Source organism: Sorex araneus, chromosome 2, assembly GCF_027595985.1.
Source record: "Sorex araneus isolate mSorAra2 chromosome 2, mSorAra2.pri, whole genome shotgun sequence".
Lineage (NCBI taxonomy): Eukaryota > Metazoa > Chordata > Mammalia > Eulipotyphla > Soricidae > Sorex > Sorex araneus.
Genome location: NC_073303.1, coordinates 241,904,110 through 241,928,505, shown reverse-complemented (window position 1 = coordinate 241,928,505; position 24,396 = coordinate 241,904,110). Strand labels below are relative to the sequence as shown.

Here is a 24,396-nt window from a genome sequence, read left to right as displayed (position 1 = left end):
AGGAAGCCCGTGCACGCCTGTCACTGCCTCGTGTTATTCTGTCCCTCTCCTCCTACCTGGGGATGGTTTATCAGAAGTCGTGTCACCATCTTCTCCCACCTCTGTTGTTCTGAGGATCAGCAGGAGGCTCCGTGCAAAGACCTGGAGGAGTCAGAACGGTGAGCACCAGAGAGGAGCACCTTCTCCCACCACCCAGCTCGAACCAGTCACACCCTTGGGCACAGGATCAGGGAGACACTGGTAGAAGCTCCTGTCTCCTCTGGGGATGCAAAATGTGTTGGCACCTGTGCTGCCCTTCAGGATAGGAGCTTGGGCCCAAGCTACAGGGGAGGAAACAGTAGCCCTTCCTGAGCCCCGTTTCCTCCATGGACCCACAGGAAAGTCCCTACAGTCCCAGCCAGTGGCTGACTCTGAGCCCAGGAGATCCCGAGTACCAGCGCCTCCTGCAGGCTGGCAGCAGTGCTGCTCCCCAGGAACTAGAGCCTGGAATGTGGCTCTGCCATGGGGAAAGCCACAGGGACTTACAGTGGACAAACCTTCAGCTGCTCTCTTGCAGGGTGGACAACATGCGCCTGGGCACTCTGTCCCGGGGATCAAGATCACTTCTGGGTACAGTTGGGTCAGAGGCACAGCCCTCCTCTGTCCCGCCAGACCTGAGCCCATCTGGGTCCTGATTTACTCTAACCCCGAAACGGCACATTTGCATGAGCCTCATCCAGCACTGGCTCCTATTGTGCAGGGATATATCAGGAAACTGCGCAAACAGTCGGCTGTATAGCAAAATAATCCAAATAACCACGGAGTTTTACTAAGGACCATAATATGAGCTGTCAGGAGTTAAGACCTGAGCACTGTAGACTGTGACCAAAAATACAGCAACAATAGATTGCACTCATATGTGGAATATAATGTAACTGAGAAGTACAAGTTGGCAACGATGCAACTTCTGGCAGATATCTCTCTGGACTTAGTTACTTAAATACTAAAATACAGAAACCCAAAACCGAGAGGCCGCTAAGTGTGGTCACTCGACCTCATACCTCTTCATCCTCAGCAATGGAAAACAAATTATCTAATGCTTCCTTTTCAGCAGGTCTGACTTTAGGGGAGAGACTCTCCAAACAATAATAGTGAGTTTTGTTGAAATATTGCATGCAATCAAAGTGAAAGTAAAGTAAAATTTATTAGTTACACAGGCGGCGGGGGGGCTAAGGGTGGGGGGCTAGGGGCGTGGGAGGGTTAGGGGTGTGGGGGTGCGGGGTGGAGCTATACTGGGATTCTTGGTGGTGGAATATGTGCACTGGTGAAGGGATGGGTATTCGAGCATTGTATAACTGAGATTTAAACCTGAAAACTTTGTAATTCTCCACATGGTGACTCAATAAAAAATTAAAAAAAAAATACAGCAACACTCATCTATGACATATAGAATAACAGAGTGGGAGACTAACACCCAAGAATTGTAGAAACAACTACCAGGAGGTTGACTCCATGGCTAGGAGGCTGGCCTCACATTCTGGGGAAAGGGCAACTCAGAGAAGGGATCACCAACTATAATGTAGTCGAAGGCCATGTGGGAGAAGGGAGTTGCGGGCTGAATGAGGGCTAGAGACTGAGCACAGTGGCCACTCAACACCTTTATTGCAAACCACAACAGCTAATTAGAGGGAGAGAACAGAAGGGAATGCCCTGTCACAGTGACAGGGTGGGGTGGGGGGAGATGGGATTGGGGAGGATGGGAGGGATGCTGGGTTTACTGGTGGTGGAGTATGGGCACTGGTGAAGGGATGGGTTCCCGAACTTTGTATGGGGGAAGCATAAGCACAGATGTGTCTAAATCCGTAACTGTACCCTCACGGTGATTCATTAATTAAAAATAAATAAATTTATTATTAAAAAAAAATACAGCAACAACGAAAAGGCAAAAATGAAGCACAACAAACAAACAGAACTCATGCGCAAAATAGGAGTGAGGAACTTTTAAATCGTCAAACAGCAGTCTTTCTGCTTCATGAGTGGAGGGGAGAAGGCAGATGGAATAGAGAAGGGATCACTAAGAAAATGATGGTTGAAGGAACCAGTTGGGATGGGAGATGCATGCCGAAAGTAGATCATGGACCAAACATGATGACCTCTCAGTGTCTGTGTTGCAAGCTATAATGCCCAAGAGTAGAGAGAGAGTATGGGGAATATTGTCTGCCATAGAGGCAGGAGGAGGGTGGGAAAAGGGGGGCACACCTGGGATATTGGTGGTGAGGAATGTGCACTGGTGGAGGGGTGGGTGTTGGATCATTGTGAGATTGTAACCCAAACATGAAAGCTTGTAACTATCTCACAGTGATTCAATAAAATTTAAAAAATTTAAAAAACAAAAAACAGTGGGTCTTTAAAATTTTGTTTTTTGGGCATTTCCGTGGTTTTCCATGAATCCTTATTATTCTTTTTCTATGATCACACGTTTTCTCTGTGTGTGTGTGTGTGTGTGTGTGTGTGTGTGTGTGTGCGCGTGCGCGCTTTTCTTCTCTGAGCCAGAACCAGAAGTGCTCAGGGGGTATTCCTAGCTCTGCACTTGGGTTTCACTCCCAGCAGGTTTGGGGACCACTGGGATGCAAGACACAGAACTTGGGTTGGTTGTGTGCAAGGCACACACCCTACTCGCTGTACTCCACCACCCTTCCTAGGTAAATTTCTTCCAAAAATACCAAGAGTAAGTCCTGAACACAGCTCTCCCTCCTCCCCCCCCCCGCCACACACACAAAATCTTCCTTCAGAAAAATAAATAACCATTAAAAAAACCTTTACCTTCAGTATTTACCCCAATGCCAGGGTTCTCCAGCTCAGGGAGAGATGAAGAATCAGGGGTGCTTTGCAACTTGACGTGAGGGAGCTGAAATTCCTGATCTGAAAAATAAAAACCACCAGTATTGTGGTTGGACAGGCAGTAACGTGAGCTGGGCACTTGACTAGATGACCCGATCAATCCTCTGCATCCCATATGGCCCCCAGCAGCGCCAGGGATAATATCTGAGCTTAGAGGCTAGAGTAAGCCCTGAGCATCAACGGGTATGTGTCCCCTCCCCCCCAAAAAAAAGAACCAAAAATAGCTCCCAATATAAATTATCATTGGCAAAACCCAGCCACCTGCAGGTCCCCTTCCCCACGGATGACTCTGGTCATCACAGCAAGCAATGAAGATGACCAGCAACAGGTCTCTTCCCATCAGGTGGAGGGGCTGCAGCTCTGCCCCTCAAATATGGAGATGCTACAGAAGCGAGGTTAGGGCCAATGGTTCAAACACAGGACTGCTGGGAAAGTCGGGACAGCCAAGTCCCCCACCCAGCCCTGCATCCACCCACTGTTGCCCCATCCCGGAGCTGGAGGCAATCGTGACCAAAGGGGCCCCCCAGGATCATGCACTCACACCTGCAACCTCCACACCCTGATACAGCCCCCCACTGCACTCCCCTAAATCTTCATGTCTCCCTAAAACCTCCATGGCAGCTCAGGAACTGCCTGGATATCGGGGAACAAGTGAAGAAGAAGTGCGAATGTGCCCCCCAAGCTAAGCTAGCCTGGTCCCTCTGCTCACAGTGCGAAGACTGGGATGCGCAGGCGCTCACGGGAAGCTGCTCGTCTGCCACAAAATCCACCTTCAGAGTCCCTCTTCCTAAAGGGCGCAAATTTACTTATCCTTTGCCAAGGAAGGAATAGTGCCCTGAGCCCAGTGTCTGTGTCAGGGATGGAAAATGAACCAGGAATACCGGCTTTATGACATCACTTCCATGTCCATAATTCCATCATGTGCCTTAAAGGGCCAGAGTCTAGGCACTGAGAATCGGTTTGCCACCCAGATGAATCTATGCTGCAAAGGGGATGGACTCGAATAAAGGAGTGGAGAGGCACTGCTGGAGTAGTCAGTCACATAGTGGGAGTCTGGGGGTAAGGAGAAGTCCCCTGATCCTCCAGTCGTCACCAAACATTGAACCAATGATATCTAGACACCCAATGTTACCCTGACTCTTGCCAAGTGATCCCTGAGCTCAGAGTCAAGAGTAAACCCTGAATACTGTTGGCTGTGATGAAAAAATATAACAACAAAGGCAAAGTCTAGCAAAGGGGGTAAAAATGATATGTAGACAAATTCTAGAGTGAAACATTTAAAGGGTCAAGGAGCTTAGGCTTACTGAGTAACAGCCAGCTCAATGCTCCTGAATCACTCCCATTTCCTTTGACTTCTTTTTGCTCTGCTTCCCCATATGCGTTCATCACCCATTTCCCCTAATCAGAACCTGTAAATTGTAAAGTTAGATACTTCGGAGATCTCTGGATTTTGCAAGTGAAATATTGACTTTCTCTTTCCTTTATGTCCTCTGCAGTTTACTTCATGCAGTTTACTTTAGAAAAATATCCTTTTTGCTCCAGGACAGGGACCAGTTCAATCCCATGTTGGGATCGAACTTGGGTGGGCCACAGGCAAAGCAAATGCCCTAACCGCTATGCTATTGCTATGGCCCTCTAAGTGAATCTGGAGGTTCTACAATAACCGATGTTGGGGTCAAAGGATCCAGGACAGGGCCCAGTGCAGTCCCGTGTTGGGAGGGTTGGGACACTCCCCCTCCATCCCCGACCTTTGTAACCACTGCACTCATCCCCACGCCCACCCACCGCTGCCCATTTGCAGAGCTGGAGGCAACTGTGGCTGCAGGGGACCCCCAGGATCATGCACTCACACCCTCGACCCCTGCGCCCCGGTACAGCCCCCACTGCACTCACCAAAGCTCCGAGTCCCCAAAAAGCCTCCACTGTGCCTCAGGAATGACTGGAAAACAAGCACAAAAGCACCCCCCAAGCTGACGTGGCCCTTCCACTCACAGTGTAGAGATGGGGAGGCACAGAGCGCTAATGGGGGGCCGCTTTGTGTCCTGCTACAAAATCAACCCTCAAAGACCCCCTTCCACGCAGGACAGCCGCTGATCCCTTCACCCGCGTGACAAATGGAGGCCTGATCCAGTGTCTTGGATGCAAGCACCCTAAAAGCCCTGCTGTGATGTCACTTCTGCCTCCCCAAGCAGCCTCAAGAAGAGCCAGACACCAAGTGCTCAGGAAATCATTAGAACAATGCAGGTAAATGTGTACTACTGGCTGGGCTGGAGCGATAGTAGAGTGGACAGGATGTTTGCCTTGCACACGGCTGACCCAAGTTCAACACCCAGCATCCGATATGGTCCCCAAGCACCGCCAGGAGTAATTCCTGAGTGCAGAGCCAGGAGTAACCCCTGAGCATCGCTGGGTGTGACCCAAAAAGAAAAAAAAAAGTGTACTGCAAGTGGAATGGGCTCACATCAAGGAGTGGAGAGGTGGCAGCTAGAGTGGTTGGTCACAAAGTAGGGGACTGGAGGAAGAAGATCCTGTATTAGCAGTGCCTCTGAAGCCAGCCCTGAAGATGCAGGAAGGAACTGATCTAGTAACAGCCCTGAGAGCTGGAGAGACATTGAAACAGGAACAAAGGCTTCTACCCCTTAACAGCACGAGAGGGGCTGGAGCGATAGTATAACGGGTAGGGCGTTTGCCTTGCACAGGGCCGACACGAGTTCGATTCCCAGCATCCCATATGGTCCCCTGAGCATCACCAGGAGTAATTCCTGAGTGCAGAGCCAGGAGTAACCCCTGTGCATCGCCAGGTGTGACCCAAAAAGCAAAAAAGAAAAAAAAACAACACAGCATATAGACCAACCCCCAGAATGGAGGCAGGCATAGGGCCAACAGGCAGCAAACCACACTGGTCACTTTGCAGCCTGGCTTGGCCTTTTGCACAGATCTACATGGTGTTTACCATTCTGGTGAATATTAGAGTGTTAGGATTTTACTGCTTCCAAAGTAAGTCTCAAAACACTTATCCTCAATGTTTGTGTAAATTGAATGGAAACCTGAATACAAGGAGTGCAGATATGCTACAGCAAATAAAGTGCTTCCTCGCATGTGGCTGACCTGGACACCAATTATGGACAGCACAATGGGATATGGCTCCCCAGAAAATATCACAGAAGGGCCTGAAGAATAGAGGTTTGGCTGTCTATCCGAGGTCAAAAAGGTTCACCTCAGCATCGTGGTTGATCTCTGCCATGATCCCCCACAAACCAGGGCCTCAGAGACAAGCAAGAGTCACAGCAACGAATGAAACTGTGGCGAGCCTTGACAGTATCCAGCAAAATGCAATTTCTGGGGCTGGAGCAATAGCACAGCGGGTAGGGCGTTTGCCTTGCATGCAGCCAACCCGGGTTCCATTCCCAGCAGCCCATATGGTCCCCTGAGCACTGCCAGGAGTAATTCCTTAGTGTACAGCCAGGAGTAACCCCTGTTCATTGCCGGGTATGACACAAAAAGAAAAAAAAAAAGCAATTTCTGTACCTACTAACTTTTTTTTTTTTCTTTTTTGGGTCACACCTGGCGATGCACAGGGGTTACTCCTGGCTCAGGGTATCATATGCGATGCTGGGAATTGAACCAAGGTCGGCCGCGTGCAAGGCAAACGCCCTACCCGCTGTGCTATTGCTCCAGCCCCCACCTATTTACTTTCTATTTAATTCCTTCCACCTTGCTTTATCACTAAGACTCATTATTTACCAGTTAGCATAATGTGAAGTCCAAATGCCAGGACAGTGTCATAGCCATGGTCCAGATGATAATCAGCAAGTACCTTTCCCTGATGGTACTAATGTCACAGGAAGCTTTCACACACACCAAGATTATTTCCTTCTAGACTGTACTTTTGTAGCAATCCCCACCCACTTGTCAAGACTAAAACTGTTTTACCTAAGCGCCCAAACTAAAATTGTTTTACCTAAGGGCCCTGTTCTGACCGCGGCGATTGTTATTAGGGAAATGATTGATCCAGCATGACTTTTATATTTACTAAGGTTTGAGGGGAACACGAAGACCTTCCTATATTCCTTACCTACAGGATTTTCTCCAGTATTCTCTTACCCCTTTAAAGGCTGCAGGCGCGAATGATGGACTTCCCACGTTCTTAACATATATACTTTCTCTCCAGTGTGGATTCTCCTATGCACAGTAAGGCCTGAGGATCCAGTAAAGACCTTCCCACATTCCTGACATATATAAGGTTTCACTCCAAAATGATTTTTTATATGCATAGCAAGGGCTGAAGACAAATTGAAGACCTTCCTACATTCCTTACACTTATGAGGTTTCTCTCCACTGTGAATTTTCCTGTTCAGAGAGGAATGCTAATTGCATGAAAATCTTCCTGCAGTCCTTAAACATGTAAGGCCTCAATCCTGGATAAATTTTTTTTTTTTTTTTTTTTTTTGCTTTTGGGGTCACACCTGGCGATGCACAAGGGTCACTCCTGGCTCTGCACTCAGGAATTACCCCTGGCGGTGCTCAGGGGACCATATGGGATGCTGGGAATCGAACCCGGGTCGGCCGCATGCAAGGCAAACGCCCTACCCGCTGTGCTATCACTCCAGCCCCAATCCTGGATAAATTTTTATACACACAGCAAAGCTTGAGGATTGAGTCAAGATCTTCCCACACCCTTACAGATGTTTTTTTCGAGTATGAATTTTCCTATATTTAATAAGGAGTTAAGGGGAAGTGAAGGCCTTGCCAAAGTTTTTACAAACATAAGGTTTGTGTCTCCAGTGTGAAATTTTCTGTGCCTCAAAAGACTTGCGGAATAAGCAAAGGCCTTGCCACACTCCTAAAATATATATAGATTCACTGCAGTGTGCGGTTTTTTTTTTTTCTTTTTGGGTCACACCTGGTGATGCACAGTTTACTCCTGGCTCTGCACTCAGGAATTACTTCTGGCGGTGCTCAGGGGACCATAAGGGATGCTGGGAATCGAACCTGGGCCAGCCACGTGCAAGGCAAATGCCCTACCCACTGTGCTATCACTTCAGCCCCAGTGTGGGTTTTCTTGTGGACAAAAAGTTTGAGTAGAAAGTGAAGCCCCAGAGGCTGGAGTGGTAACACAGTGGGTAGGGCGATTGTCTTGCATGTGGCCGACCTGGGTTCGATTCCCAGCACCTCATATGGTCCCCTGAGCACCGCCAGGGGTAATTCCTGAGCACAGAGTCAGGAGTAACCCCTGTGCATTGCCGGTGTGACCCCCCCCAAATTAAAGCAAAATTTAAAAAAAGAGAGTGGAGACCTTCCCACAGTCTTGACATGAATGTTTCATTCCTGTATGAACTTTCCTACGCTCAGGAAGACCTGAGAAGAAATAAAAGGCCTTCCCACCTACCTCACATGTATAATGGTTTTCTCCAGTATGACTTTTGTGAAAACTAAGACTTCAGGGATAAGCAAAGGCCTTCCCACATTGCTCACATGTATAGGTTATCTCTCCAGTGTAAGTTTTCCTGTGCACTATGGCTTGTGGAATAAGCAAAGACTTCCCACTCTGTACATGCATATGGTTTCTCTCCAGTGTGACCTTTTTTTTTTTTTTTTTTGCTTTTTGGGTTACACTCGGCAATGCTCAGGGGCTACTCCTGGCTTTGCAGTCAGGAATTACTTCTGGCGGTGCTCAGCAGACCATATGGGATGCTGGGAATCGAACCCGAGTCGGCTGTGTGCAAGGCATATGCCCTACCCACTGTGCTATTGCTCCAGCCGCTCCAGTGTGACTTTTCCTGTGCATAATAATATGTAAGAGTCAGATAAAAGCCTCGACACATTCCTTACATGCATACGGAATCTCCAGTATGAAATCTCCTGTGTAGAAGATAGAAGGCCTTCCCACAATCCTTAAATGGTTTCTCTCCTGTGTGGATGTTCACATAGTTCTGCCGGGGTGACACCAAGGACTCAAGAGTTTGTCCTTGGTGCTGACATTTCTGAAGATTCTGTTCATTGTGGGCTTCTAAGGGAACGTAATGGTGCTGAGAACACAGGAAGGTTCCCCCACATTCCTTACATGTGGACGGATTCAGTCCACAATGACTGCTTGTGGGCCTGTCAGTGTGAGAGACACACTATAAACAGTGTTCCTCTCCCACAAACAAGGGGCTGCCCCACACTGGCGGGGTTGTGTTCTTGACTGAGCTGAACAAACCCAAGGATCTTTTCCCAGGGGAAGGCTTGTCAGAGCAAGCATACTCTCGCCATTTTGATCACCCTCAGAAGACATCCCAACTGTCTTGGCATTCCCAGGGGGATAAGGGCAACATTGCTCACTTGAGCCTTTATCACAGTGTGCAGAAAGAGACATTCCACCAGGGCTGGCTGCTTCCATGTAGAACGGCAGAGAAGGATTCCAATTATTGCTCTATGCCATGAGAGTTTTCATGGCAAAAGAAATCAAGCTCTGCAGGTAGGGAGCTGGTTCGGTACGGGACAGTGAGTTTCTTAGGGAAGAAATAAATCAAGCTGGGGTTGAAAGCAGTGACTCCGAAGCCAGCCCTAAGGGATTCAGAGAGGAAATGACCTAGTAGAAACCCAGATTGCTACAGAGACACTGGAACAGTAGCAAAGGCTGGTAAGAACACCAGAAAGCCCTATCCAGCCAACACTCTACCCCTTAACAACACGCAAGCAGTGGACTCTCAGCTACAAGGAAAGCCCCAGGAGGCTGTTTCAGAAACACGATTTAAAACTGAGAGTATCATGCTAGTACAGTGGGTTGGATGCTTGCCTTGCATGTAGTCAATCTGGGTTCAGATTGTCCAGAATCCCAAATGGTCCCCTGAGCATCATCTGACTAATAGATGGATGGAATTTTGCTCTATCCAAACATAAACATTTCCTTTTTTTCTTCTAATATTAGTAGAGTGACATGGGTGGGATCCAGGAATGTGACCAACCTTGTGAGTAATCACAAGTAAATGGAACAGTCTGCTGGGATGTGGGGAGCTTGGGAGCTGACCCAAATTCTCAGTTGTAAAATATTTCACTAAGTGGCCCCTTCCATCCTTTCAAACGACATTCTATGCACAGCAAAGTTTATCTAAACTGTCTCCAATTGAGACCAGAGCAATTGTACACCAGGGCATGGTGTTGCTGGCACACAGCCGACCTGGGTTCAATCCCCAGGATCCTGTAGAGTCTCCTGGAGCACCAACAGAAATAATACCTGAGTGCAGAGCCAGGAGCAACCCCTGAGCATCACCAGGTATGACCCAAATAGACAAAAAAAAAAATTAATTAAAAAATAAATTAACCCCATTCCACCCCATTAAAGAACCTTGCCAGGGCCACTTTCCTAAGATAACACTTTGAAAAATATTTCTCCTTTATACACACACAAAACTAACAATAACAGAGATGATACAGGGTAAGGAGCTAGTCACACACGGCCGACCCAGATCCCAGATTCTTTTTTTTTTGGGGGGGGGTTGTGTCACACCCAGCAATGCACAGGGGTTACTCCTGGCTCTGCACTCAGGAATTCAGCTCACCACCTCCTGGTGGTGCTCAGAGGACCATATGGGATGCTGAGAATTGAACCTGGGTCGGCCGCGTGGAAGGCAAACGCCCTACCCACTGTGCTATTGCTCTAGTCCCCCGACCTGGATTCTAACCGCAGTACCCCCTAATAAGCCCGAGTGGGCCAAAGTACACCAGTTTCTCTCCAGTACGCTTTCTCGTACGACTACTAAGGTCTGAGAAATGAAGGCCTTCCCACATTCCTTACATATATATGGTTTCTCTCCAGGGTGAATTCTCCTACGGACATTCTGTTCTGAGAATCGACTAAAGGCCTTCCTGCGTGTAAGATATAAGGCTTCTCTTCACTGTGAATTTTCATATTGTGTGGTAAGGACTAAGAGTACAGGCCTTCCCACGTCTTATACTTATGAGGTTTCTCTCCACTAGTTTTCCTTTGCATTGTAAGGTGTCCAGATTAAGAGAAGGCCTTTCCACTTTCCTTACAAACATAAGGTTTCTCTCCAGCACGTATTTTCCTATGAATACAAGGGTTGCAGAAAGACCATACACCTTCTCACATTCCTCACATACAAAAGGATATTCTCCAGTATGAATATTATGCTCAGAAAAAAAAATAAGAAGAAAGGCCTTCCCACATTCTTCACATGCGTAAGATTTCTCTCCCACATTTATGTTCATATGGTCATGACAGGGTAACCCTTGACTCAAAATTTGTCCTCACTGCTGACATTCCTGGAATTTCTATCCGCTGTGGGTTTCAAAGGGATCAGGGTGCTGAGGACATGGGGAGGTCCTCCCACATTCCTTATTCTTGGATGGGATCAGTCCATGGTACACTGCTTATGAGTCTGTCAGCGTGAGGGACATGCTATAAACACTGCTCCTCTCCCACAGTCCAGGGACTGCCCCAGGCAAGGGTGATTTGTATCTGTGGACTGAGAAAAAAAAAAAAAGAGCTTTTCCCAGGGGAAGGTTTCTGCAGATGAGGTTGCTCTCTCCATTCTGATCACCCTCAGAGGAAATCCCACCTATCTCAGCGTCCTCAGAGAGATGAGAGAACAACTACTCATTCAAGACTTTTCACAGGGGTCAGAGAGATAGTAAAGCGGATAGAACGTTTGCCTTGCACCTGGCCGACCCCAGTTCGATCCGCAGCATCCCATATGGTCCCCAAAGCACTGCCAGGAGCAATTCCTGAGTACAGAACCAAGAGCATCGCTGGATGTGGCACAAAAAGCAAAAAAAAAAAAAAAAAAGACTGTCAAAGTGTACATGGTCAGAGATATTCCACCAAGGCTAGCTGCTTCCCTATAGAACAGGATTCCCATTATTTTCACTGAGAATCTCCCTGTCAAAAAAGTTGAGCCCTTCAGGTGTGGTTTCTAACATATGCACCACATGAAAGTAATTGCTGACATGTGGATTATTTTATCAAGGAATAACTTAATGTAAGATGGAAAGGAAAAATTAATGGATGCGAGGCCATAAGTTGTGATTTTTTTTTTCCAAGTTAATGAACAAGCACAAGTGGAAATAACTCCCTCTTTAGGAAATCTGACACACCAGTTTCAAGAAAAAATGAAATACATTCATGTCTGGGTTCGGTTCTAACACAGTGTGGAGACCATGAGGCATGTGCAACCCTACCACACCCCAGGGCAACTGAAAACATCTCACTACCAGTGGGTTCCTCTCAGGATCAATATTTTTGTTTTATACTTTCTATTTTATTTTTTTAGGGGGGCCACACCAAGCGGTGTTCAGGAATCACTGGTGGTGGGTTTCTGGACACCAAATGGGGTGCTAGGGATGGACCATCCATCCTTGTGCAAAGTAAGTGTCCTCCTCACTGCAATATCACTAGGGCCCCCAAACTAGTTATTTGAAACAATTACCACTTTTGATCAAATAAAAAATTACAGTATTTTTACGCAGGAAAAAAAAAAAAGGAATTTCTTTAGGTTTTGAGCAGTGATTTAGCACCCAGTAGAGCAACACCACATGGAGTTTCCTGAACCCCTCTCAGTCATCCCTGACTGCAGTAAAAACAAGTGCTTAATAAACTCAAAAATGGCCAAAGATATGAACTACTTTTATGAAAATAAATTTTTTTTTAAAAAAAAAGGTCAATGGGGCTGGAGCGATAGCACAGCGGGTAGGGCATTTGCCTTGCATGCGGCCAACCCAGGTTCAATTCCCAGCATCCCATATGGCCCCTTGAGCACCGCCAGGAGTGATTCCTGAGTGCAAAACCAGGAGTGACCCCTGAGCATCGCTGGGTGACTCAAAAAGGAAAAAAAAAGAAAAAAAAAAAGGTCAAAGTTGGCAAGAGACCCATTTTTTGTTGTTGTTGGCTTGGTTTTGGGTTTTTTTTTGTTTTGTTTTTTTTTTTTGCTCTTTGGGTCACACCTGGCGATGCACAGGGGTCACTCCTGGCTCATGCACTCAGGATTACTCCTGGAGGTGCTCGGGGGACCATATGAGATGCTGGGAATCGAACCCAGGTTGACCGAGTGCAAGGCAAACACCCTACCCGCTGTGCTATTATTGCTCCAGCCCCCCGTTTTTTTGGTTTTTTTTTTTGCTTTTTGGGTCACACCCGGCGATGCACAGGGATTACTCCTGGTTCTACACTCAGGAATTACTCCTGGCGGTGCTCAGGGGACCATATGGGATGCTGGGATTAGAACCCGGGTCGGCCGAGTGCAAGGCAAACGCCCTACCCGCTGTGCTATCTCTCCAGCCCCGACCCCCGTTATTTTTTTTTAAGAGAAAAAAAAAGTAGGGAATGAGAAGGGGACATTCAATATCCAGTGAAGGACTCAAAGCTGAGTTTTCTATGAAAGGCATCCAGGTACATTCACTCCTCTGAAGTGATGTTCACAACCATACTGAAGAAGGTCACTGTGTTCTGAACTGACACACACGGTGGGGCAGGAGTCAGGGCCCTTCCTCACCCAGGTCCCTGGGCTGGGAGGACGGATGCCTCAGGGCCCAAGAGGGGATCAGGGCCTCTCCCTTGGGAGGAACCAGCCTTGATGTCCTTTGCTGCATGCGCCCTCCTGGATGACAGGTCCCAGAAATCATTCTAAGGCAGCAGGTCTGGTAAAATGTGAAGATGCTAATACTAGAAGGTTCCTGGAAGTTCCAGCCTTGCACACAGCCACCCTGACCTTGTTTCCTTCCAGCACCACTGGTCCAGTGAACACTGCAGAAGTAACAACTGAATACAGACCCAGACGCAAAAAGGCAATGATCCCACCTCTGGCTGGCGCCAGATAATCTCATCAATGGCCACGATCCAGAGACTCATTGTCCTTCTCTCTCAGAAGAGAGTATTAAATGACACTGCCATAGCTATGCTGCCAGACCCTGCACCAGGCTGTTTCATTCAGGGCACCCCAGAGCAAGACGGGTGAGCCCTTCTCCACACCAAGGGACCCAGCACCAGCATCCCAAAACCTCCAGAACTCAACCTATGCCATGCTCATGGCCACTCTCCACATGCTTGGGCTGAGCCTCACCCACAAGTAAACCTATTCCTGGATCGTGCGGCCACAAACATGACATCTCATACCTCGCACGACATCTCATACCTCACACCACTCATACTCCAAGAGTGGCATACCACATTTGGTGGGATTTAAAGTAGAAGGCAACCAATCTTAGAGGGAAATATATTTTTACAGATAGACAGATATAGATATAAGCACACAAGGCTCAACCCTTAACAACATATTAGTAATTGCTTATAAAGGGGCTTAATGGCCCCTGGATGAAATACAACAATCTTCACACACTCTCCTCTGTTGGGGTCTCAGCAGCCAGCCTGAGACCCTGGCCAAATCCCCTGCCCTTAGAAGCAGGAGCAGGCTCTCTTCACAGTGGCCTAAGGCCCTGCGCCAGCACTCCACCCAGAAAGGCGCCCTGATTGAGGAGATAATGGGATGAAACCTGAAAGTCACCCCTTGTCTGAGCTAACATACCCGGCCTTGAGAAGCAGGAAACATAAATCATTAGCTAACATCTGTAAAGAGCCCAGCAAATTGTGTGTAAATATCCCCTGTGAGAGTTAATAAAATGAGAGCTGCTTGACCTCCAACTCTCCCCCCTTTGCGTAGTTCTTTCTTGGTGGCAGTGGTGGGGTGGCTGTGGTGCGCAGAAGGGCAGGGCAGAGGCTTCTCCCCTTCCCACTCCCTCTCCCATAGGGAGTAAGTCCGGCGACTTGGGGGATCATACTCCAGTTTCCTGGGGTCTACTGGCCAGGACCCTGACACTCCTCTGTCACTGTTACTCCTTTGCTCATCGATTTGCTCCAGCGTGCAACAGCGGGTTACTATTTTTGGCATATTGAATACGCCATGGGTAGCTTGCCAGGCTCTGCCATGCGGGCGAGATACTCTCAGTAGCTTGCCAGGCTCTCTGAGAGGGACGGAAGAAACGAACCCGGGTCAGTCACATGCAAGGCAAACACCCTGCCCGCTGCACTATCACTCCAGCCCACTTTCCTCTAAAGAAAGGTTTTTGGAGCATTTTCAGTGGTTTATTCATAAGAAACAATACAAAATAAATGATTTTGGTTCTGGTTTGGGGCAGGGGTTCAGGATGGAAACATCCAAAATATGGTGGTAGGAAGATGTAATGGTGGTAGGATTGGGACTTGAATATTAAATGTAATTAAATATTGTGAACTACTTTATAAAACCGTTTTAAAGTAGCTGCTGTGTGACAGAATCTTAGTCTAACTGTTTCAGACTGTTTCAGTGTTTTTCTGACCATGGACCCCTTCTGACCTTGTTTCCTTCCGGAGGCCCCTGGTTCTATACTTCAACCCTCCATTCTCACCATTTCCACCTGTGACTACCTTGAAGTGCCCTGGGGGCCCATGTGGGGCATATAAGTAACCCTGGCCTATAAGAAAGAACAAATTATTTGGGGTCTTTTTTCCTTTGGAGCTTAAGTATGTTCAATGCCAGGTATCAGAAAACAAGAAGCTACAGACCTAACTCATGCTTTTAGTATCTTCAAGTCTCTGGGAAAAGACGAAAAGAAAAAAAAAGTGAAGGTAAATAGGGGCCAGAGAGATAGTGCATTTGCTTTGCACGCAGTCAAACGGGGTTCATCCCGGGCATCCCATATTGTCCCCTGAGCACCTCCAGGAATAATCCCTGAACATTGCAAGGGTGACACAAAAACAACAACAACAAAAAAAGTGAAAGCCGACTCAAAAGTTAGGCAAAATCTAATTAAATATAAAACAGAGTAACTGTTACAAACTTAAAATGCGGGAATGTGTCACTGCTAATACATGGTTTACAAAGTGAGGAAAATGTAAACCTGATTGTGGTGATGACTGCACAATTTTGTGACTACACTAAAAGCCACTAAACTGGGCATTTTCAACGGGTCGATTGGATGGCATGTGAACTAGATTTCAAGAGAAATTAGAAGACTTAAAATAAAAAATGAGCCAAGAAGCTAGATTGTGGGCTCTGGGGTGAGTTTTCAAGGGAAGCACCTGGTCCAGGGCTGAATCAGGGGCTGAAACCAGACAAAACGGAAAGGAAGGGATGGGCACCTTCTGGGCACACACCAGGCAAGGGACCTTGGAGAGCAATCTGCAAAGTATGACAAAAGTTCATGGCGGAAAATGGCCCTGGGAACAGTGGCCCTTGGACAGTCACTCTGAGAACTTAGCAAGCAGGAAAGCTGCCGGGGAGTTTTTGTTATTTCTGAGGAAGACAAAGAACGGAGGTCACCTCTTGGCCTTCACAATGTAGATTCGTTCACTCCTCACCTCGGGAAGGGCCTTGGCTGAGTCATGGTTCTTCAGAACAGTGTCTGTACCGGTCCCATCACTTACCATAGGTGTATTCTAAAAGCCAGAGTGAGCCCCCGAGTCACTCCCAAAAAAAAAAAATTAAAGCCAATCCCCTGGGACGGCTGATTCCTGTGCCAAGTGGAACCCTGTCAAGGGACCGGACATGCATCAATAACCGTGCAGAATGACAGCTCAATGCTACTGCAATGAGGGGGAGGGGGGAGGGGGAAATAAAGCTAAGTGAGCTAAATGGAAGCAAAGATATCAAAGAGGTATCTTTGAGGTATCTTTAAAACATTTTCCCAAAGCTGGAACATAGCCGGGTTGATCCCTGTTATCCCATATAGTCTCCCCCTGGCCCGCCAGGAGCGATTCCCGAGTACAGAGCCAGGAGTAACCCCTGAGCACCTGTGGATGTGGCAGGAAAGAAAAAATCCATTATTTTTCCAGATTACAATTTGCTCAATGATGGGTGATCAGCAGAAGTGGTGCTGGACAGTGGTAAAGTGTTAAGCATGACACCCCAGCAGTAACAGTGTTATAAAACAATGCCTAAAATTGGGGGGAGGGGAGGGAAATGTGACTGCTACAGAGGCAGGTTGGTAGGTAGAAGGTAAACTGGGGACATTGGTGGAGGGAAGTAGATACTGGTGATGTGGTGTTGGACAAATCATAGCGCCTGAAGCTCAGGCATGAATAACCTTGTTAATCATGGTTTCTCAATAAAAGACTAAGAAGTTTTGACCTGGGAGATGACTCTAAGGAACTGGGGCCTGTACTTTGCATGGGGAGTCCTCTGTTCAACCCCTGGCACTACATGGACACCCACTATTAATAGGAGTGACCCCTAAGCAAGTTTAAAGACTCAAGAATGTGTATGCTTTCTCTACATTTTCCTGTTCTGATTTTGGGTCACAGCTGTCTGTGCTCAAGGCTTTCTCTTGGCTTCACGCTTAGGGATCACTCCTGGGGACTTACAGGACTCTATGGGGTGCTGGGGTTTAATTTGTACTGACTGCATACAAGGCAAGAGCACTGCCTGCTGTGCTATCTTGCAAGCTCCCTCACTTGGATATTTAGAACATTTGCAGGTCAAACAGTATAGGCAATGATAAGCCTTGTCATGTGCCAGGTCCAGACCACAGGAATCACGGGATGGCAGGAATTGAACTTCAGTCAGCCATGTGCAAGGCAGATGCCCTACCTGCTGTAATAATTGTTCCAGCTGTGTGTTTTGGATTTTGGTGGTGCTTGGGGATTACTCCTGGTAGAACTAGGGAAGATCATGGAAGAGCCTGGCAAGGTCCCTGTGGCCTATTCCATATGCCAAATACAGTAACAATAATAGGTCTCATTCCCCTGACCCTGAAAAGAGCCTCCAATCATTGGGAAAAACGAGTAAGGAGAGGCTGCTAAAAACTCAGGGCTGGGATGAATGGAGACGTTACTGGTGCCTGCTCGAGTAAATCGATGAACAACGGGATGACAGTGATACAGTGACACTTTATAAAAATAATATAAGATTTTAAAAAATATTTTTTAAAAAAAGCAATGATGGGGGGCCGGAGCGATAGCACAGCGGGTAGGGCGTTTGCCTTGCACGCGGCTGACCTGGGTTCGATCCCCGGCATCCCATATGGTCCCCCAAGCACTGCCAGGAGTAATCCTGAGTGCAAAGCCAGGAGTAACCCCTGAGCATCGCTGGGTGTGACCCAAAAAAAAAAGCAAAAAAAAAAAAAAAAAAAAAAAGCAATGATGGGCTTGGACCAAAACACTGAACACAAAAAAAGCCGACCTCCAGGGCCCACAATCACTACGGATGAGAAGGGGAAACTCAATGTCCAGCAAGTAACTCAAAGTTGTGTGTGGACATTTGTGCCCATAGGACTCTGAACTCACAGTTCAGGGCTGCCCCAAATTCTTCTCAAAGCAGGGAAAAGTGACCTGACACCCCACACCTCTGCCAGGCCAAGAAATCCTTTGCTCCACCTCCGTGGTACTGGTACATGACCAGAACTGCACACGCAGCAGTGAGTGAACATGAGACTGTGTGACTGAGCAGGTAAGGCTCTCCAGAGTGGGAAGGACAAAACAGAGGAAACTCATGTCCTGGGTCCCAAGTCACTGTAGCTGACAGGGCACATATGGGGCCATGTGGCCCAGGGGTGCTGATGCCCAATAGGGATGATTTTAGAACAGAGAGCAAGAGGAAGCCCTGTGCACCTCCACTGTGGCACAAAAATAAACCTGAAAGAAAAGCAGCAGGATGGAGTAAAAGGACAGCGGGTACAGAGACAGCAAATAGGGCGGGTGACCCTGGCATCCTATATGGTCCCCCAAACACTGCCAGGGGCAATACCGGAGTGCAGAGCAAGGAGGAAACCCCAAGAATCACTGGGTGTGGTCCCCAACCTCCCTAAACAAAACAAAGTCAAAGAAGTCAGTTTTGGATTCACGGCACCGCATAGGGTCCAAGACCTGGCAGGAGTGAATCTTGAGCACTGAGCCGGGAGTACTCCTCAAGAACCAGGGGGTATGATCCCAACCCAAATACAACAAAACAAATAAACAAGGACAAAAGTGGCCTCAAAAACAGTAGAGCCAGTGCTCCCTCATGAAACAACTCTGGATACAGGTAGCCCTGAAAGCCTGTGTGCTCCTGTCACTGCATCATATCATATTGTCACTCTCCTCCTTCCTGTGGACGGTGTGTCAGACAGCGTGACATCATCTCCTGTGACATCACACATCATCTTGCGTGACATCACAGCGTGACCAGCAGTTTCTGCTTTGGAGTCTGAAATTGCTCTCAGGGAGCACAGGGCAAGCTTGCCCTCCTAGCTCTGCTCTCCTATCTCTCAGGTCATAGATCCACTTGAACTGAAAATGTTATATCTAAACAGAAATCTAGTGGAAGAGAGAAGAATTAGGTCCCGGGCCAGAGCAACAGCACATTGGAATGGGGGCACTTGCCTTGAATGCAGCTGATTCTGGTTCAATCCCCCACATCCCATAGGGTCCCCGAGCCTATCTGGAGTGACTCCTGAGTGCAGAGTCAGGAGTAAGCCCAGAGCATTGCGGGCTGTGGCCCCCAAAATAAAAACACACAAGTAAAAAGTGAATTGTGTAGTTAATCGAAAAAAAGAGCACAACTTTCTGGACTTTACCCAGCATAAATGCATTTTTACGATGGCTACAGAGATAGCACAGATCATGAGGTGCTGGTCTGGCACACAGCTGACCAGGATTCAATCCTCATCACCCCACAGGATCCCCAAACCTAGCATGATCAGTGAGAACAGAGCCAGAGGTAAACTCTAATCTCCGCCAGGTGCAGCCAACCAAAAGTAAATCAATAAATTTAGGTGCCAGAACTATAGTCTGGTTGGGTATTAGCCTTGTACATGGCTGACCTGGGTTCAGTCCCCAGCACCACACTGGGTATCAAAAGCAACAATCACAGGGTATGACCAGGAAAAAAAAAAGTATTTGTTTAGGGCTGGAGCAATAGCACAGTAGGTAGGGCATTTGCCTTGCACGTGGCTGACCCAGGTTCGATTCCCAGCATCCCATATGGTCCCCTGAGCACCGCCAGGGGTCATTCCTAAGTGCAGAGCCAGGAGTAACCCCTGTGCATCACCGGGTGTGACCCATAAAGCAAAAAAAAAATATTTGTTCATAAGTCAATCTCCACCAGCCAGTTTTGCAGAATGCAAGTTTGAGTTTGGGGGCTACAGGTGGCAGAACTTTGGGCTTACCCGGTGGTACTTGGGGAATCCTGTGTGCTGCAGTAGATTGTACCGTGGCAGGCTGCTTGCAAGGCCAGGGCCTGCACTCCTGGCCTATCTCTGACCCTAGGAATTCAAATTCTATATAAATCCTGTGAGCCTTGTGAGAAGGACACAGACTGGCATGACAGGGGGCAGGGATGAGGCCCAGCTGGTAGAGGTCAGGGCAGGGCTGCTTGCACCTGGGACCTCCCGGTGCAAACCTGAGCCGGAAGTACAGGCTGCAATTTCAAAGGCTTGCGGGGGCCAGAAAGAGTGGAGAGTGAATGGCAGGGCACTTGCCTGCATGCAGCAGATTCAACTCCACATCCTGAATCACCAACGAGTGATCCCGGAGCACTGCTGGGTTTGGCAAAAGCTGCATGGCCAATCTCCCTCCTCCCAGATAAAGGCAACGAGGAACTTATCTCATCAGCAGCAGAGGTGTGAAATCTAGTAATATATTCTCAAGGGTCAGCCCTTTGAGTTTTTTGTTTTGTTTTGGGACCACATCCAGAAGTGCTCAGAGCTTACAGGCCAGGTTTTCAGACTATACCATTTTACTCTTATGGGTATGTGATTTTATAAAAGAAAAAAGGGGATAAAAAAATTACACTTGGGGCCGGAGTGATAGCACTTGGCAGGCAGGGTGTTTGCCTTGTACACGGCTGACCTGGGTTTGGTCCCTGGCATCCCATATGGTCCCCCGAGCACCGCCAGGAGTGATTCCTGAGTGCAGAGGCTGAGTGCAGAGCCAGGAATAACCCCTGAGCATTGTTGGTGTGACCAAAAAAGCTAAAAAAAAAAAAAGAAAAATTACACTTATCCCAAGTTAAATTTTAAGTCCATAATTTCACTCAGAGCCTCCACCTCCTTCCTTTCCTCCTAACAGCCTCTTGTTGAAAGGACTCAAGAATGTTCATATCTAAGAACTTCCAATTAAGGTATGAACAGAGGGGCAGGAGAGAGCACACCAGACTGAAGCAGATGCCAGCCAACTGAAAGCCCAAAGGGCCTTCCCTGGTACCCCGTATCCACTAGTCCCCTGAGCAGGGCACAGACCTCAAACACTGCCAGTTGTGGTCCCAAATCTCACCTCATCTGCTCCCCAAGTAGTGAGATAGACCCAGGGAGAGGAGCTCAGAGAGCTGAGCACCTGCTTTACCTCTGGGGGACATGGCATGGCTCCCCCTGCATCTCAGACACACGGACAGAGAGGGGGAAGAGTCTCTGACTATCTCCAAGTTCATAGCAAACAGGGGAGGAAATAGACAGGAGAAATATCCCAACCCTCCAAAACAAAATCTGGAGTGGGAGGGCTGGGTCCACACCTAGTGATGCTCGGGGATCCCATGGCGTGCCTGGTCAACGCAAGAAAGACAAACACCCTCCTGGTTATACTACTGCACCAGCCCCTAAGAGTGAGACATTTAAAACCTATTGCAGCTGGTCCCTGGAAAACCCCTTTCTGCAAGTACTCACTTCAACAGCAGGGCACACCCCTGGTCTGGGAGAGATGGACAGTGGGGGATGCTTGGAATCTTGGGATGCTTGGACAGGTGAGGCAAGAATTCTTTTTTCTGAGGAAATATAATCATATAGGGTTAGCAAAGATAATAAGTTGACAGGGAGCTTTTCTTTCAAGCAGCTAAGCCAGGGTCAATATGCAACAGTACATAGGTTCACCCATCCCAGCACTGCTAAAAATGATGCCTGAGCTCAGAATCAAGAGTAAGCCCCGGGGGCTGGAGCGATAGCACAGTGGGTAGGATGTTTGCCTTGCAGGCGGCCGACCCGGGTTCGAATCCCAGCATCCCATATAATCCCCTGAGCACGGCCAGGAATAATTCCTGAGTGTAGAACCAGTAGTATGTAGAACGATGCACCCGGATGTGACCCAAAAAGCAAAAAAAAAATAAAAGAGTAAGCCCTGAGTACTGAGTGGTGCTGTGGCCCCAAAAAAGTACAATAAAATAAATAATAAATGCATTTCTGTGTAAAGGGATTGGAGAGGTAGCATAGCAGGTCTTGCACTTGGCCAAACCAGATTTGAATCCTGGCATCCCATATGGTTCCCTGAGCCCAGCCAGGAGTGATCCCTGAGTGCAGAGGAAGAGTAAATAAGTAATTCATTTAAATGAATAAAGTTGTGGTAGCCAATAGGGATCCTAAATTGCATGATTAGAGGGTTTAGAGCACACTCTGGAAGTGCCCAAGCTACTTCCTGCTAAGATTTCACATTTGGTTTTAAGACCTTGTGGCATAGCACAGCCCTGATGCACCCCTTCCGACCCCCGCCCCTCCCAGCCCTGAGTTGTATTAAAGCTCTGCACCTTGGGGCCAGACAGCATAGACAAATGAGCATTTATTTTGAAGGTGGCCAACCTGGTTTAATTCTGGGCATCCCTTATGGTTCCTGGCACCATTGGGAGTGCTTGCTGAATGTAGAGCTGGAAGTAACCCACGTGCACCGCTGGGTGTGACCCCAAAAGCAAAAAGCAAAATTTTAAAAAAAGAAAGAAAAAGTAAAGAGAAGCTCCCCACCTCCCTGTACTCCCAGAACCCACTGAATGCACAAGGCACAAGTGAAAACCAAAGGCTCTGCCATATGCTTTTGAGACCCAGCATATGAAGAATGTACCCCAGATCCCCCCTCCCCCAAGAATGACAGGACAGAGGGGAGGGTGTTTTTTCCTTCATGCTGTTGACCCAGATATGGGGTATCCTGAGCAACCCCAGGGGTGACCCCTGAACACTTAAGCCCAGGAGGGGCTCAAATCCCTCCTTCTCAAGAGGAAAAAGAATGTGCCCCCAGGTCCTTTTGATCCACCCACCCCTGTGACTGACCCGGTGCTGCGAGTCACCCCGAAACTAAGTTAACGCTGAGGTGCCCTCACACATTCCATCAGCTCCCTCTAGCTCTGACACTTTCTGCTTTGTGAGGGGCCAGTGTGGGGAGGTCAGCAGGGAGGGTGCTGGCCTCGCATCCCGACACACCAAAGGGTCCTCAGATCCCCAGGGAGGGACTCCTGAATGCCACCGGGTAATGGCCTAAAGCACATTAAAAATTAAAAAAAAAAAAATTAAGGTGCTGGAGCAATAGCACAGCGGGTAGGGCGTTTGCCTTGTACGCAGCCAACCCGGGTTCGATTCCCAGCGTCCCATATAGTCCCCTGATCACTGCCAGGGGTAATTCCTGAGTGCAGAGCCAGGAGTAACCCCTGAGCACCGCCGGGTGTGACCCAAAAAGCTTTTTGCTTTAAATTAAAATTACTTTAAATTAAAATTTTTTTAATTTAAAAAATTTTTTTCTTTTGTTTGTTCGGTTATCGTCCTTGTTTCTGAAGCTTTCAGAACGACCTTAGAGCTTCAAATTCGTTTTTCTCCTCGACCACGTGCTTCCTCTACCTACCCCACCTTTCTTTTTTTAGGGGGGGTGCTATGCTCAGGGGTTACTCCGGGCTCTGGACTCACTCCAGGCTGTCATCAGAACGCGTCGGGGTGGCGGGGATCGAACCCGGTCGGCCGCGTTCCCCCTTATGCATCTTTCTAAATAATTTCTCCTCAGTAAAAATTACCTTGTTTCCCTCAAAATCAAGTAATAAATGATATAAACCTTTCGACAGCAGCGCTCGATGCGCTCGGGCTGAGGGGCCGCCACCCCCGGCCACCTTCACGGAGCGACTCCGCCGATCAGAAGGCAAAGCGTGGAGGTGCAGGGCGCTCAGAGCGACCACTAGGCAGCCGGCGAGGAAACCGGCCTACTGGGACCCCCCTGCTTCCCCTGGGTGCCCCCTCACCAGCTCCTCACCTTCCGCAGCAACGGCGGTCGACTGGCACTTCCGCCCAGAACGCCAAGACCCCAGGGAAAAAGGACCCGGATTCCGTGACGTCACCTGCACGTTCGGCCAGAGCCTTAAAGGGCCAGGCGTCAAATATTCCTGACAGGTACTTTTCTGGTCAAGAAGGTTCTTTTTTTTTTTTTTTTTTTTTTTTTCCCCGTTTCTGGGGTAGGATCAGGTGACCCGGACATCTGGGGGGTCGCCAAGTCTGGGGTAGATGGAGAGTGATGGACTGAACAGATAACACGTCGAGCAGAGAGTGTTTTTACGAAGGAAATAGAATTCACAAAGATACATTGCAAACAGCCACCAAGACCGTCTCTCTGAGGTCCGATGTTCGTTTATGTCGCATTAAACGTTCAGGTCTTGAGTAGTTTCAACTGTTTATTTTCACAATTATAGGAGAGAGCTAGAAACTAAGTGAATCACATGGCCCAGAATGGCATTAGGGGTGGCCCAGAAGGGGACTCAGGGATTGGTGGATGACTGGGAAAAAAATATTCGTGTAAGCAAAAATTCCTGTGTCTGTATATGTGTGTGTTCAGAGCAA

The 24,396-nt window shown here is 48.0% G+C and overlaps 1 protein-coding gene across 2 annotated transcripts in view; it reads right to left on the bottom strand.

Moving 5' to 3' along the window:
* The window catches only part of LOC101544717 (zinc finger protein 345-like), a 48,223-nt gene extending 24,344 nt beyond the window's left edge, over positions 1-23,879 (bottom strand). The window contains exons 1-4 of one of the 2 annotated variants that reach the window (XM_055129564.1): positions 23,816-23,879; positions 21,487-21,584; positions 2,803-2,901; positions 57-141 (exon numbers count right to left, since the gene is read on the bottom strand). In XM_055129564.1, coding sequence (XP_054985539.1) covers positions 57-89 — 33 coding nt within the window. In that variant the 5' untranslated portion in view covers positions 90-141; positions 2,803-2,901; positions 21,487-21,584; positions 23,816-23,879. The remainder of the gene's footprint in view (positions 1-56; positions 142-2,802; positions 2,902-21,486; positions 21,585-23,815) is intronic. The other variant, XM_055129563.1, reaches the window with a different exon arrangement.
* Between the last annotated feature and the right edge of the window lie 517 nt (positions 23,880-24,396).